General features: G+C 42.7%; 3 protein-coding genes across 3 annotated transcripts; all 3 read right to left on the reverse strand.

Annotated features, from left to right (window-relative positions):
- Positions 1-627: 627 nt before the first annotated feature.
- Positions 628-1,920, reverse strand: LOC146569704 (beta-1,3-galactosyl-O-glycosyl-glycoprotein beta-1,6-N-acetylglucosaminyltransferase 3-like). The gene has a single exon (XM_085282186.1). The coding sequence runs from the start codon at positions 1,918-1,920 to the stop codon at positions 652-654; it is 1,269 nt and encodes a 422-aa protein (XP_085138312.1). The 3' UTR covers positions 628-651.
- An 8,599-nt stretch (positions 1,921-10,519) lies between these two features.
- Positions 10,520-11,872, reverse strand: LOC146569705 (beta-1,3-galactosyl-O-glycosyl-glycoprotein beta-1,6-N-acetylglucosaminyltransferase 3-like). Its single transcript, XM_085282191.1, has one exon. The coding sequence runs from the start codon at positions 11,870-11,872 to the stop codon at positions 10,613-10,615; it is 1,260 nt and encodes a 419-aa protein (XP_085138317.1). The 3' UTR covers positions 10,520-10,612.
- A 326-nt stretch (positions 11,873-12,198) lies between these two features.
- On the reverse strand, positions 12,199-14,083 carry LOC146569706 (beta-1,3-galactosyl-O-glycosyl-glycoprotein beta-1,6-N-acetylglucosaminyltransferase 3-like). Its single transcript, XM_085282190.1, has one exon. It carries the CDS (start codon positions 14,062-14,064, stop codon positions 12,796-12,798), a length of 1,269 nt encoding a protein of 422 aa, XP_085138316.1. The 5' UTR covers positions 14,065-14,083; the 3' UTR covers positions 12,199-12,795.
- Between the last annotated feature and the right edge of the window lie 24 nt (positions 14,084-14,107).

A 14,107-nucleotide genomic window follows, 5' to 3' on the forward strand; every position in this document is an offset into this window, starting at 1 on the left:
TAATGCAGTAGTTCTGCAGTAAATGTGCTTTCAGTTAGGTTAAAACTTTTGCTTGAGACAATGTGAGCTGAGTTAACTACCTAGTAATTGCAAGGACAAAATTTGAGAAACCTCTGTTTAAATACAATATAAAAAAAATACAATACAAAAACAATACACTTAAAAAGAAAAGATTTGAATTTCAAATGATCTGTTGTGAAAGTTTAATAGACATACTTTAAGCAATGTTTTTCACCTTTGCGTGTCTCTTCTGCCATACTTGAGCTCCACTAGATGGCACTGCAATTACAGGTTTCACTGACAAGAAACTATTAACAGCTCTACAAGAAGGCTTGAAAGAAGTACCAAAAATGACAAGGAACAGTGACAGCCACGGGATTTTACATTTACATGACTGACATTTTAGTATAAATTATTGCTGATCTGAAAAAATCTAATTCTCCATAGTTGTTGAAAAACCAAGGCATTAGACCCCTTTGCTTTGTTACAACACCTCCCAACATTCTTATCTTTTTAACCACTAAAGGCAAAAATAAAACTCAGGATCTTCTACGGGTGTAACTTAGAAAGGACTTTCTACTTACAACAAACAACGCAAACTTCACTTATAATGAATGACACTTTTAATTCATTGTAAGTATTACTCAATGGTCACATTTTCCTAGTGGACAGTGGATCATGACCTAAAGCTTTGAAACGCAGCACTGATTCCAGACACCTTATGGCAACATCATCAACCTCTGGATCAAACTTATTTGCAAACAGGTGGTGTTGTTTCAGGAGCCATGGGAGGTCACCCGCTCCATACACACAAATAGCTCTTCTGTAAACACCAGTGCATGGGTAATATGGGGCTCCCTTATTCATATCTCCTGCTAAATACGACCACTTCACTGCCCGAGCCAAAGCTAGCATGTCTGACATGTCATACTTCCCATTTTGGGGCATTGACCCAGGAACAGAGGGCATCCTCTGCAGGGTGGCCCACAAGTGCTCATCAGGGCTGTATGTGTCCTTCTCCCACTCCAGAAACTTCTGAACCTCTCTGTCCTCCATCACATGTTCCACAAAAGCTCTTGTGACCACAAAGTAGGCATTTCCTGAGAACATGGGGATGCTGATTGGTGGGTCACTTTTCCTCACATTTGTGTTGATAACACTCTTTGTGATATTGTGGTGATACTGCCAACGACCTTTCTTGTAGCCAGAAGTCACCTCGGACTCCATGCTGTTCCTCCCATTGAGAAGCTTCAGTGCCCTCACCATCTCTCTGTTTGTTTTGATGGGGAAGTCTGTCCCACAGGTGTTAAGCAGGTACCTCCAGTTGATGTGAGTATTTAGCAGATCTTTCATGCAATTCAGATCTGCCTGTACTCTGAACCACGAGGCATATACCACTCTTTCTAATTTACTGGCTACAAACACATTAGGAAAGCATGAAGCAATCGCAGCCACAGCCTTCATGAATGATGCAGAGGAGTTCTGGTCCACGTGTACACAGTAAATGTTCTGAGGAGCATAAACAGCTCGTAGAAGCCGCTCAAACATCTCAATGTTGTCATGGATCACCATGGAGTATGCAATGGGGAAATCTTTCTCTTCCTCACTGAGAGGAGCTGTGATGAAACCTCTTTCTTCAATGTAAGCCTGACAGTTCACTGTTGCATTAATGTAGAAGTCCTCAGAAAAAACATTCTTCTTTTTCCTGGATGACAGAAGCCCTTCTAATTCACCTTCCTTACCTTTCACATCACCAGTGATAATAGTCGAACAACCAGGCAGATCAGCTGAGAACTGAGGAGGTATTTGCAGATCAGACGGTGACTGTTCAGAGCCAAATCTCCAAAGAGCAAAAGAAAGGAACAAAACCATCAAGGTAAGAAAAAGATTTCTTAACATACGACCCTTTGTAAAATACATATCCTTGTTTGAAAGGGACTGCCACACAGGTGACTTTGTCTTCAGTGCAGGTTACAATTCAACTAAATGGTGAGAGGCTGCACCGTGGGGAGGTGTGTCAAGCTAAGGCGGAGACAATAAAAACATTACCTGGGAGGTTATGCCTATTACATCTATTTCTTTTGTCCCCATGATAGATCAGAGAAAACCAACTCATAGTGTATTAAAACATCTATATTTCTTTTTATTCAATCATCTTCCGGAAGAGAGAGACCCCTGCACAGCCCAAACGCCAGTTGCAGGATCTCTAACATTAGAATCATAAACTATGTCTCATATATTATTTTGGTACTTTACACATCACACAGTTTCGATACCAACATTCCTCATATGGCAAAGTTCCACTTTTCTGTGTCTTATCTATTAATATGCCTGTGCACTAAAACTTCCTGTGCAGCTTGCAATAACTTCCCCTTTCTAAGGTCTGTCTGAACTTAGTTTCACTCTGTCTGTTGCTCATACTCTACAAAAAACATGCAGTTTCTTGTCAGCCTGTGACCTAGTCTCAAAGCTGGCCTTCTTTTCTACATAAAACAATCTAATGAGCAGATACGCATTAAAAAATATCTCTCTATTTCTTACAGCATCAGTAGTGCTGATGTCACTGATACACCAGTGCAAATTCAAACAGATGATATTTTCAGGATGATAGTTTATAACACGCTGGTGTGTTTCAAGGTGTACTGATAGCATCAATTAGAAAAGATTTTATTTCTATTTACAATAAATCATGCAAGTTTCACTTACAAATTTAATATCAGGTTGAAAAAAATATATACATTCACACAAACTTGTAACTTTTCAGACATTACTCACGTGGTCTAAGAAATGGTAATATACTGTACAGATACGGGCACCTCATATAGGAAATATTCACCTTAAGTCGAAAGAAACCTACCAAAACAAATTAACTCTTCATTCTCTTTTGATCATTAACCATTTTAACTTTGAATACTTGTCCGTCTTGATACTGTGCATCCATGATACATACCTCAGTTAGGGTGAGCTCTAGATGCATCTGAGGCATTAACATTTTGATCATAAAATTAAAAAAAAAAACTCAAGAAAACAATGGCACAGTAACAACCACAGGCTTTTACATATTACATGACTGATATTTTAGTCGATGTTTCTCAATAGCTCAGTTATTTATGCTGCATGGCTTTTGGACCCTTGCTTCATGTAACTCCATTTCTCTGCCTTCCTGTTTCCTCGTCACCTCACTAAAGGCAATGAAAAAATTCTTAATATAAATCTTTATAATAATTTATTTAAATCTCAAAAACTACATATCAATGCCATGATATTTACTTAAATAACTCGAATATCACAAATTACACTTTTAAATCATTGTAAGTATTACTCTGTGCCTGGGTCCTCGTCACAAAACATGACATCACTGTTTTGTACATTTAAACACAATTTAATCCCCACATTTGTTAAAGAAATGCAAAACACTTTTTTTAAAAGTCTGTAGCAAAACCATCAAATCTGATAAAGGTTATTTAAATGCTGGAAAAGAAGAATGAATTGGAATATTAAAAAAAATACATATCCTAACCTTAATTACTGGGGGAGAATAATGGATGATGCTCATAGTGAGTAAAAAGTAAACTGACTGCATTTTTTGGATACATAAAAAAATACTCCCAAAACAGAATAAAAATATTACAAATAAATTATTAGAAAATATTAATAAAAACTATGAAAGTGAGGCAACTTTGCCTGTGGTAGAATGTATATAATGTATGAAAAAATCTTTACTGCTGATACTAATTTTACTAATTTAATAATTCTAATTTTGTGTTGTAAGATTTATGAGTTTCATACATTCATAGTGGTACTTGGGAGAGCTTGACATTTTATCAGGTGGTACACACTGTAAAAAGTTTGAGAAACACTGATAAGTGTATGTGTGCTTTTGGAAAACATTTAAAGCTGCAGTACAGAATCTTTTGAAACAAGCTTAAAACATTTTTAGAATAGAAACAGAGCACTCTGCTTCTCTCTACAGCTCCTCACTCCACCAGGGCTGTTTGGCACTTTCTGATAGTGTGCAAATGTGATGTACGTACTGCGGCAGTCATACAGACAACCGGATGGTCCAAAGGTTGGCCTACCTATTACTGGCTGAGGTTTAAGTAGAGTTGTGGCTGAACCACATAAAAATATATCATTAATTTTAATCTCCCCAATCAATGATAATGTTATGTTGGTTTTGCAGATTCTGCATAGCAGGTTTAATATAGGGGGAAAACAACTTCCAGATTGTGTGAGTAAAATCAGGTTTTTTCTCTTTGTCAGTTTAACAGTTTCTGTTGTGCCTGTCACTGTTCCCTGTCTGTCTTCTTACCCGGTTCTTCCTGACCTTGTACTTTCTCCTCATGTTCCCCTCTTTCCTCTCTCCCTCTTTGGACTGACAATCTTACACAAATAGATTATATACAATTAGATGAAAAATTAAATTAATATGAAACAAATACTGTAGATCATTGGTTAAATGATCACCAAGCAATATTTGTTTGTGCAGACCTGCCATAACTGTGGGGGACTAGCCCAACCGGAATAGTATGGTGGGGGGAGTTTTGTTCTTCCGGTGCGGTCTGTGTGTTTTGTCATGTGCTGGAGTACGCATTAAAAGTTTTACAGCGGACGAACATCGAGAGTGATTATTGGCTCGTCGCATCACACGAGAGTGCTACATGGTGTCAGAAGACGGTACGGACGTCACGCCAGCGCGTATGTTTATATCCCTGTCGGGGTACCGCACTGCTTATTGTGCGCTGTGTCGGATTAGCCGCTAAAGAAAAAACAAAAAAGAGAAAAGAAGTCGCCCCATCATGGCGGACGGATTTTGCAGACCTGACCCTCTGGTTTTTGATGAGAACATTGCCGAGAATTGGCGTGTTTTTGAAAGGGAGTATGATATTTTCATCGCCGCAGCTCACTCTGACAAGCCGGCAAAGACAAGGGCTTACATTCTCCTGAATATTGCTGGACCAGACGCCATTGAACGAGAACGCTCGTTCGTTTATGCTCCTGCCATTCGCGCAGCTGGTGCAGATGGAGAGATACTCACTGCTGCTGAGTCCAGAGAGGATCCAGAGTGTTTGAAGGCAAAATTTCGAGAAATCTGCAATCCTCAACACAACAGGACGATGGAAAGATATAGATTCCACACCAGAAATCAGAAGCCAGGTGAGACACTTGAATCATTCATCAGTGATTTAAAGATCAAGGCTAAATGTTGTCACTTTGGGGACCTCACTGACAAGATGCTCAGTGATCGTATCGTCTGTGGTGTCATTAGCGACACGTTGAGAAAGGCTCTGCTAAGAGACAGCGAGCTAACACTTGCTAAAGCTATCTCGGTGTGTCGAATACACGAAATGACTGAAAAAAACAGCAAGACACTAGCAACACAAGCTACCAGTGTCGACGCAGTAAAGCCCATTCTGAACAGCAAGCACAAGCCTAAGCCCCTTTCATTCCCACAGACTGTCACCAATTGCTCCAAATGTGGAGGCAGCCAAGCGAGACAAGTGTCCAGCATTTGGACAACAGTGTCACAACTGTAAAAAAACTGAATCACTACAAAAGTTGCTGCAAGTCTAAACCACGCAGCCATCACAGAGCCCCTAACAGACAGACTGCAAGGCGGCTTGTGAACGAATTAACAGTGAGTGAGCCACCACTTCAAGATGAAACGTTTTACGTGGATGGTGTAGAGCTTGACAGACAGATTGACTGCATCCACGCTAAAGCTAATAAAAAAGATGAGGGATTTGTCACAATACACATAAATGGCGTGCCCACAGAGATGAAAGTAGATACGGGAGCGAAATGCAATGTCATGTCACTCAAGACTTTCGAAACAGTGAATGGCAGAAGACAGACTGTTAAACAAGAGAATCCTGTGAGCCTTGTTACCTATGGAGGCACGAGAATTCAGACCACTGGAACTGTTACACTCCCTTGTTGCTTAAAGAAGCAGTGTCACACGTTGCCTTTCTTTTTGGTGGATAGAGAAGTGCAACCGCTGCTAGGATTTCGAGCATGCATGGAAATGGGCATTGTGAAAATGAGCCCTGAGGTCCACCAGATCAGCACAGAAAGCAGCACAGATTTCAGCTCCCACATATTCACACAATACCATGACCTGTTCAGTGATGAACTGGGGGAACTTCCAGTCACATACTCAATGATACTAGACCCTGATGTACAGCCTGTCGTCCGTCCAGCCCACCGCATCCCCGTCGCGATGCAAGAAAGAGTCAAAGCTGAACTTGAACGCATGCAACGCATCGGCGTTGTAACACCAGTCACCGAGCCTACTGACTGGGTGTCCTCAATGGTGGCAGCACACAAGAAAGACAAGCATGAGATCAGACTGTGCATAAATCCAAAAGACCTCAACACAGCACTGAAAAGACCCCATCACCCAATGCGCAGCGTTGAGGAAGTGGCAGCACAGATGTCAGGAGCGACAGTGTTCTCAGTGCTAGATGCAAAAAAACTCCTTCTGGCAAATACGGCTCGTCGAGAAATCCTCAATGCTGACCACATTCAGCACCCCATTTGAGCGATACAGGTTTCTGCGGATGCCCTTTGGTATCAACTCAGCCAGTGAGGTGTTCCAGCGCTCCATGGAACAGCTGTTTGCCGGTTACCCGTGCTCGGTCATTGTGGATGACATCATCATCGGAGGACACAGAGTGGCCGAGCATGATGCCAACCTGAAAAAAGTGCTGACACGTGCTCGAGAGATCAAACTCAGGCTAAACCCTGACAGGTGCAAATTTCGCCTAGATCAAGTGACATATGTGGGCCACATCTTCACAAGGGACGGTCTAAAAGCAGACCCCTCCAAAACCACAGCAATAGGAGCAATGCCGGTGCCCATGGATGTCACGTTGCTACAGCGCTTCCTCGGTATGGTTAATTACCTTGGGAAATACATACCGAACCTTAGTGAGATTGCCGCACCCCTAAGGAAACTAACCCACAAGGAGACTGCGTGGTGCTGGTTCCCACAGCACCAAGAGGCTTTCGACCACCTCAAATCATGCCTCTCCAGCCTGCCAGTATTGGCGTATTACAACGTCAAGGAGCCAGTCACACTGACATGTGATGCATCATGCTATGGGCTGGGCGCTGCGTGTTTGCAAAATGGCAGACCGGTGGCCTTCGCCTCGCGTGCTCTCACTGACACAGAGACGCGATATGCTCAAATAGAGAAGGAGCTCCTCGCCGTGGTGTTTGCCTGCACAAAGTTCAAAGATTATGTCTATGGCAAAGCAACAATCATTGAAACTGACCACCAGCCCCTGGTGACCATAATGAAAAAGCCAATCCATGCCGCCCCTGCCCGGCTCCAGAGGATGTTACTGCGACTACAGAGTTACGACATCAGTCTGGTCTACAAAAAGGGGAAATACATGTATCTAGCCGACACCCTTGCAAGAGCCCCGCTCGCCCCGCTGTCACGCTGCCTGGTCGAACACACTGATTATGAAGTGATGACAGTGAGCTACATCTCCACTGCTCGCCTGGAGGAGCTAAGACAGCACACAGCACAAGATGATGTGCTACAAGCGCTCAGCACAGTCATTCAGCGAGGGTGGCCCAGCAGAGAGAGCCAAGTACAGCCCGCTCTGGCTCCGTTTTTTCCATATAGAGATGAGCTCAGCATGGAGGATGGGATCATCATGAAAAGCCACAAAACTGTCATTCCCCAGTCCCTGCACAAAGAGTACATCAACATCGTACACAAAGGCCATCCAGGTACCGAAGCAACCAAGCGCAGAGCTAGGAGTGTCATTTTTTGGCCAGCAATGTCAAAAGACATCGCAGAAGAGCTGCTCTCTTGCACTGTGTGTAACAGCACTAAGACACATCAGCAGAGAGAACTGCTACAACTGCACCCTGTTCCAGACCTCCCATGGTCAACGGTGGCTGCTGACATTTTTACCTGGCATGGAAAACAATACCAGGTCCTTGTAGATTCCTATTCAGGATGGATTGAGATTGACCTTCTCCGTGACTTGACCACAGCAGCGGTCATTTCCAAGCAAAAGAGACACTTTTCAGTTCATGGCACACCGCACACGCTCCTCACTGACAATGGCAGACAATACACTAGTCAACAGTTTGTTGATTTCGCAAAACAGTGGGACTTCACCCATTCAACCAGCAGCCCAGAGTTTCCACAGTCAAACGGTCTTGCTGAGAGAGCAGTGCGAAGTGCAAAACAGCTCATGGAAAAATCTCACCGAGATGGAACCGATGTGTTTCTTGACCTCCTAAATCTTAGAAACATTCCCCGTGACACACAACTAGGCTCCCCTGCTGAACGCCTCATGTCTCGTCAGACACGCGCGGGCATTCCTGTGTGCAGCAAGCTGTTGGCACCCATTGCAAAAGACACAGGACAGATCCGTGACCGACTTCGCGACAAAAGACTCAGACTGAAGCGTCACTATGATAAGTCCAGTCGCACGCTACAGCTGTTGCAAGAAGGACAAGTGGTCCGCGTGCAGACAGAGAAAGGCTACGACAAGCTGGGAATTGTGGAAAGGAAGAGCAAGGAGCCACGATCCTACATCATTCAGGTCGATGGAAGAACCTACAGGAGGAATCGCCGCCACATCCTCCCAGTGGCAGAACCGCCTCCACCACCACTCCATGACTATGACCCTGAGTGCCAGGACACTAACCATTCTACAATGGACAGTTCCACACTCACACCGCAATCACACACACGCTCAAACGAAGATTCACAAAACACATCCTCTCCTCAGCCCCAACCTGCTGTGCAGGTGCCCGGCCAGAACATTGTGAACCAGACACCATACACTACACGTGCAGGTCGCATCTGCAGACCCAACCCAAGATACACGTAAATGGAAAACACTAGGATACCTTAGGTGTAATCAGTTTGTTGTCAGTATGTTGAAATATGATGCTTTCTATTTGCATTTTTCATAATTGCTGTTATGTTAAGGTGTGGGGTTACTCCGAGCAAAAAAACATTGTTAAGTTAAAGTTGTGTTAAGAAGCACTGTTTAGAGACTTGTGAGTGAATTAGTTTTGTTAGGTGCTACCAGCTAAATGGGGAGGATGTAGATCATTGGTTAAATGATCACCAAGCAATATTTGTTTGTGCAGACCTGCCGTAACTGTGGGGGACTAGCCCAACCGGAATAGTATGGTGGGGGGAGTTTTGTTCTTCCGGTGCGGTCTGTGTGTTTTGTCATGTGCTGGAGTACGCATTAAAAGTTTTACAGCGGACTACTAACAAAAAGTCCTAACCAAACCACATGCATATCTAATAAAAGATATAAATATTGAAACACTGATCGAACATTATTGCTGATTCACGGATCATTTGATTTTACAAGTTTACCTGAATGTGGCTCCTTTTTTTGAAAAAAACTTTCTTATATCCATTGTGAACCTGGCTGTCTCTCTGTACACACAAACACTGATTCAGTAAGGACATCTCCTGGTTTCATCTTCATGTTTCCCTCTCCCCACATACACAAACCGATATCATGACCAGCAGCTTTTACAGCTGTGGCTCCACCGAACATCAGCTGATACTAGAAATTAATATTAAATAAATGCTAACAACAGCTGATCACGCTTAAACGTCCTGCCGTTGTTCAGCGTGACCTCCGCTGGTCTCAGCAGGTTTCCCCAATCTTATAAACAGTACATTGCATAATGACTGCAATTAGCACCACTGAAGGAACAATGGGCTGGGAGGGCAGTTCCTTGATTATTAATATGCGATGAGTTTATACGATTCGGGAAAACCTGCAGTCAGAGGGTCAGAGATTTCTGGTCCACGTGTACACAGTAAATGTTCTGAGGAGCATAAACAGCTCGTAGAAGCCGCTCAAACATCTCAATCTTGTCATGGATCAACATGGAGTATGCAATGGGGAAATCTTTCTCTTCCTCATTGAGAGGAGCTGTGATGAAACCTCTTTTTTCAATGTAAGCCTGACAGTTCACTGTTGCATTAATGTAGAAGTCCTCAGAAAAAACATTCTTCTTTTTCTTGGATGACAGAAGCCTTCCTAATTCACCTTCCTTACCTTTCACATCACCAGTGATAATAGTCGAACAACCAGGCAGATCAGCTGAGAACTGAGGAAGTATTTGCAGATCAGACGATGACTGTTCAGAGCCAAATGTCCAAAGAGCAAAAGAAAAGAACAAAACCATCAAGATAAGAAAAAGATTTCTTAACATACGACCCTTTGTAAAATACATATCCTTGTTTGAAAGGGACTGCCGCACAGGTGACTTTGTCTTCAGTGCAGGTTACAGTTTGACGAAATGGTGAGAGGCTGCACTGTTTCATTACATAAAGAAGTATCTAAAACTAAGGTGTGGAAAACCTAAAAAAAAATCCGAGACCGTTTTGCCTGTTGCATAGTTGAGCATCAACACTACTAATGCCGCTTTTAGAGTAGTGTTAAATGCAATCAGATAACATTACCAAGAAGAGCGAGTATAATGAAGTTGTTTGTTTCAGGATCTTCTACGGGTGTAACTTAGAAAGGACTTTCTACTTACAACAAACAACGCAAACTTCACTTATAATGAATGACACTTTTAATTCATTGTAAGTTTTACTCAATGGTCACATTTTCCTAGTGGACAGTGGGTCATGGACTAAAGCTTTGAAACGCAGCACTGATTCCAGACACCTTATGGCAACATCATCAACCTCTGGATCAAACTTATTTGCAAACAGGTGGTGTTGTTTCAGGAGCCATGGGAGGTCACCCGCTCCATACACACAAACAGATCTTCTGTAAACACCAGTGCATGGGTAATATGGGGCTCCCTTATTCATATCTCCTGCTGAATACGACCACTTCACTGCCCGAGCCAAAGCTAGCATGTCTGACATGTCATACTTCCCATTTTGGGGCATTGACCCAGGAACAGAGGGCATCCTCTGCAGGGTGGCCCACAAGTGCTCATCAGGGCTGTATGTGTCCTTCTCCCACTCCAGAAACTTCTGAACCTCTCTGTCCTCCATCACATGTTCCACAAAAGCTCTTGTGACCACAAAGTAGGCATTTCCTGAGAACATGGGGATGCTGATTGGTGGGGCACTTTTCCAGACATATGTGCCGATAACTTTGTTGGTGACTTTGTGGTGATACTGCCAACGACCTTTCTTGCGTCTAGGAGTGGCTTCAGACTCCATGCTGTTCCTCCCATTGAGAAACTTCAGTGCCCTCACCATCTCTCTGTTTGTTTTGATGGGGAAGTCTGTCCCACAGGTGTTAAGCAGGTACCTCCAGTTGATGTGAGTATTTAGCAGATCTTTCATGCAATTCAGATCTGCCTGTACTCTGAACCACGAGGCATATACCACTCTTTCTAATTTACTGGCTACAAACACATTAGGAAAGCATGAAGCAATCGCAGCCACAGCCTTCTTGAATGTTGCAGAGGATTTCTGGTCCACGTGTACACAGTAAATGTTCTGAGGAGCATAAATAGCTCGTAGAAGCCGCTCAAACATCTCAATCTTGTCATGGATCACCATGGAGTATGCAATGGGGAAATCTTTCTCTTCCTCACTGAGAGGAGCTGTGATGAAACCTCTTTCTTCAATGTAAACTTGACAGTTCACTGTTGCGTTAATGTAGAAGTCCTCAGAAAAAACATTCTTCTTTTTCTTGGATGACAGAAGCCCTTCTAATTCACATTGCTTGCCTCCAGGGATAAGAGCCAACTTACCAGGCAGATCAGCTGAGAACTGAGGAAGTATTTGCAGATCAGACGATGACTGTTCAGAGCCAAATCTCCAAAGAGCAAAAGAAAAGAACAAAACCATCAAGGTAAGAAAAAGATTTCTTAACATACAACGCTTCTTAAAATACATATCCTTGTTTGAAAGGGACTGCCGCACAGGTGACTTTGTCTTCAGTGCAGGTTACAGTTCGACTAAATGGTGAGAGGCTGCACTGTTTCATTACATAAGGAAATATGTAAAACTAAGGTGTGGAAAACCAAAAAACATTCCTGGAGTATTTTACAGTTTGCAGAATTGTATTCAACTCTACTGATGACACTGATAGACCAGATGACACTGATAACATTACCAGGATGACAGGGTTTAAGGCAGTTGTTTCAAGGCATTCAAACAGTGTAAATTAGAAAAGATTTTCTCTTTCCAACAAACAAGTTTAACTTACAGTATATGACCAATTCACTGTTTCACAAGCACGACTTTAATATCAAGTTGAAAAAAAAAAACCCATATACATTTACACAAACGTGTATGATCTGTACTGTTTCACGTGTCTAAGAATTTCCATTATACAGATACAGGCACTTCATAGAATAAATATTCACCTGAAGTCAAAAGAAACATACCAAAGAAAATTACTGCTGCGTTCTCTTTTACACATTAACTATTTTAACTTTGACTACGTGTCCGTCTTGATACTGAGCATCCCGAAACATTCCTCAATTACTCTGAGCTCTAAATGCATCTAAGAATGACTAAAACGGATGTTTCATTACATAAGGAAGTCTGTAAATCTAAGGTGTGGAAAACCTAAAAAATATCCGAGACCATTTTTGCCTGTTGCATAGTTGAGCATCAACACTACTAATGCCGCTTTTAGAGTAGTGTTAAATGCAATCAGATAACATTACCAAGAAGAGCGAGTATAATGAAGTTGTTTGTTTCAGGATCTTCTACGGGTGTAACTTAGAAAGGACTTTCTACTTACAACAAACAACGCAAACTTCACTTATAATGAATGACACTTTTAATTCATTGTAAGTTTTACTCAATGGTCACATTTTCCTAGTGGACAGTGGGTCATGGACTAAAGCTTTGAAACGCAGCACTGATTCCAGACACCTTATGGCAACATCATCAACCTCTGGATCAAACTTATTTGCAAACAGGTGGTGTTGTTTCAGGAGCCATGGGAGGTCACCCGCTCCATACACACAAACAGATCTTCTGTAAACACCAGTGCATGGGTAATATGGGGCTCCCTTATTCATATCTCCTGCTGAATACGACCACTTCACTGCCCGAGCCAAAGCTAGCATGTCTGACATGTCATACTTCCCATTTTGGGGCATTGACCCAGGAACAGAGGGCATCCTCTGCAGGGTGGCCCACAAGTGCTCATCAGGGCTGTATGTGTCCTTCTCCCACTCCAGAAACTTCTGAACCTCTCTGTCCTCCATCACATGTTCCACAAAAGCTCTTGTGACCACAAAGTAGGCATTTCCTGAGAACATGGGGATGCTGATTGGTGGGTCACTTTTCCTCACATTTGTGTTGATAACACTCTTTGTGATATTGTGGTGATACTGCCAACGACCTTTCTTGTAGCCAGAAGTCACCTCGGACTCCATGCTGTTCCTCCCATTGAGAAGCTTCAGTGCCCTCACAATCTCTCTGTTTGTTTTGATGGGGAAGTCTGTCCCACAGGTGTTAAGCAGGTACCTCCAGTTGATGTGAGTATTTAGCAGATCTTTCATGCAATTCAGATCTGCCTGTACTCTGAACCACGAGGCATATACCACTCTTTCTAATTTACTGGCTACAAACACATTAGGAAAGCATGAAGCAATCGCAGCCACAGCCTTCTTGAATGTTGCAGAGGAGTTCTGGTCCACGTGTACACAGTAAATGTTCTGAGGAGCATAAACAGCTCGTAGAAGCCGCTCAAACATCTCAATCTTGTCATGGATCACCATGGAGTATGCAATGGGGAAATCTTTCTCTTCCTCACTGAGAGGAGCTGTGATGAAACCTCTTTCTTCAACGTAAACTTGACAGTTGACTGTTGCATTAATGTAGAAGTCCTCAGAAAAAACATTCTTCTTTTTCTTGGATGACAGAAGCCTTTCTAATTCACCTTCCTTACCTTTCACATCACCAGTGATAATAGTCGAACAACCAGGCAGATCAGCTGAGAACTGAGGAGGTATTTGCAGATCAGACGATGACTGTTCAGAGCCAAATGTCCAAAGAGCAAAAGAAAGGAACAAAACCATCAAGATAAGAAAAAGATTTCTTAACATACGACCCTTTGTAAAATACATATCCTTGTTTGAAAGGGACTGCCACACAGGTGACTTTGTCTTC

This window comes from Mchenga conophoros, linkage group LG7 (assembly GCF_057382185.1).
Source record: "Mchenga conophoros isolate Kocher_MC1m ecotype Shallow Benthic linkage group LG7, M_conophoros_male_GT1.1, whole genome shotgun sequence".
NCBI classification, from domain to species: domain Eukaryota; kingdom Metazoa; phylum Chordata; class Actinopteri; order Cichliformes; family Cichlidae; genus Mchenga; species Mchenga conophoros.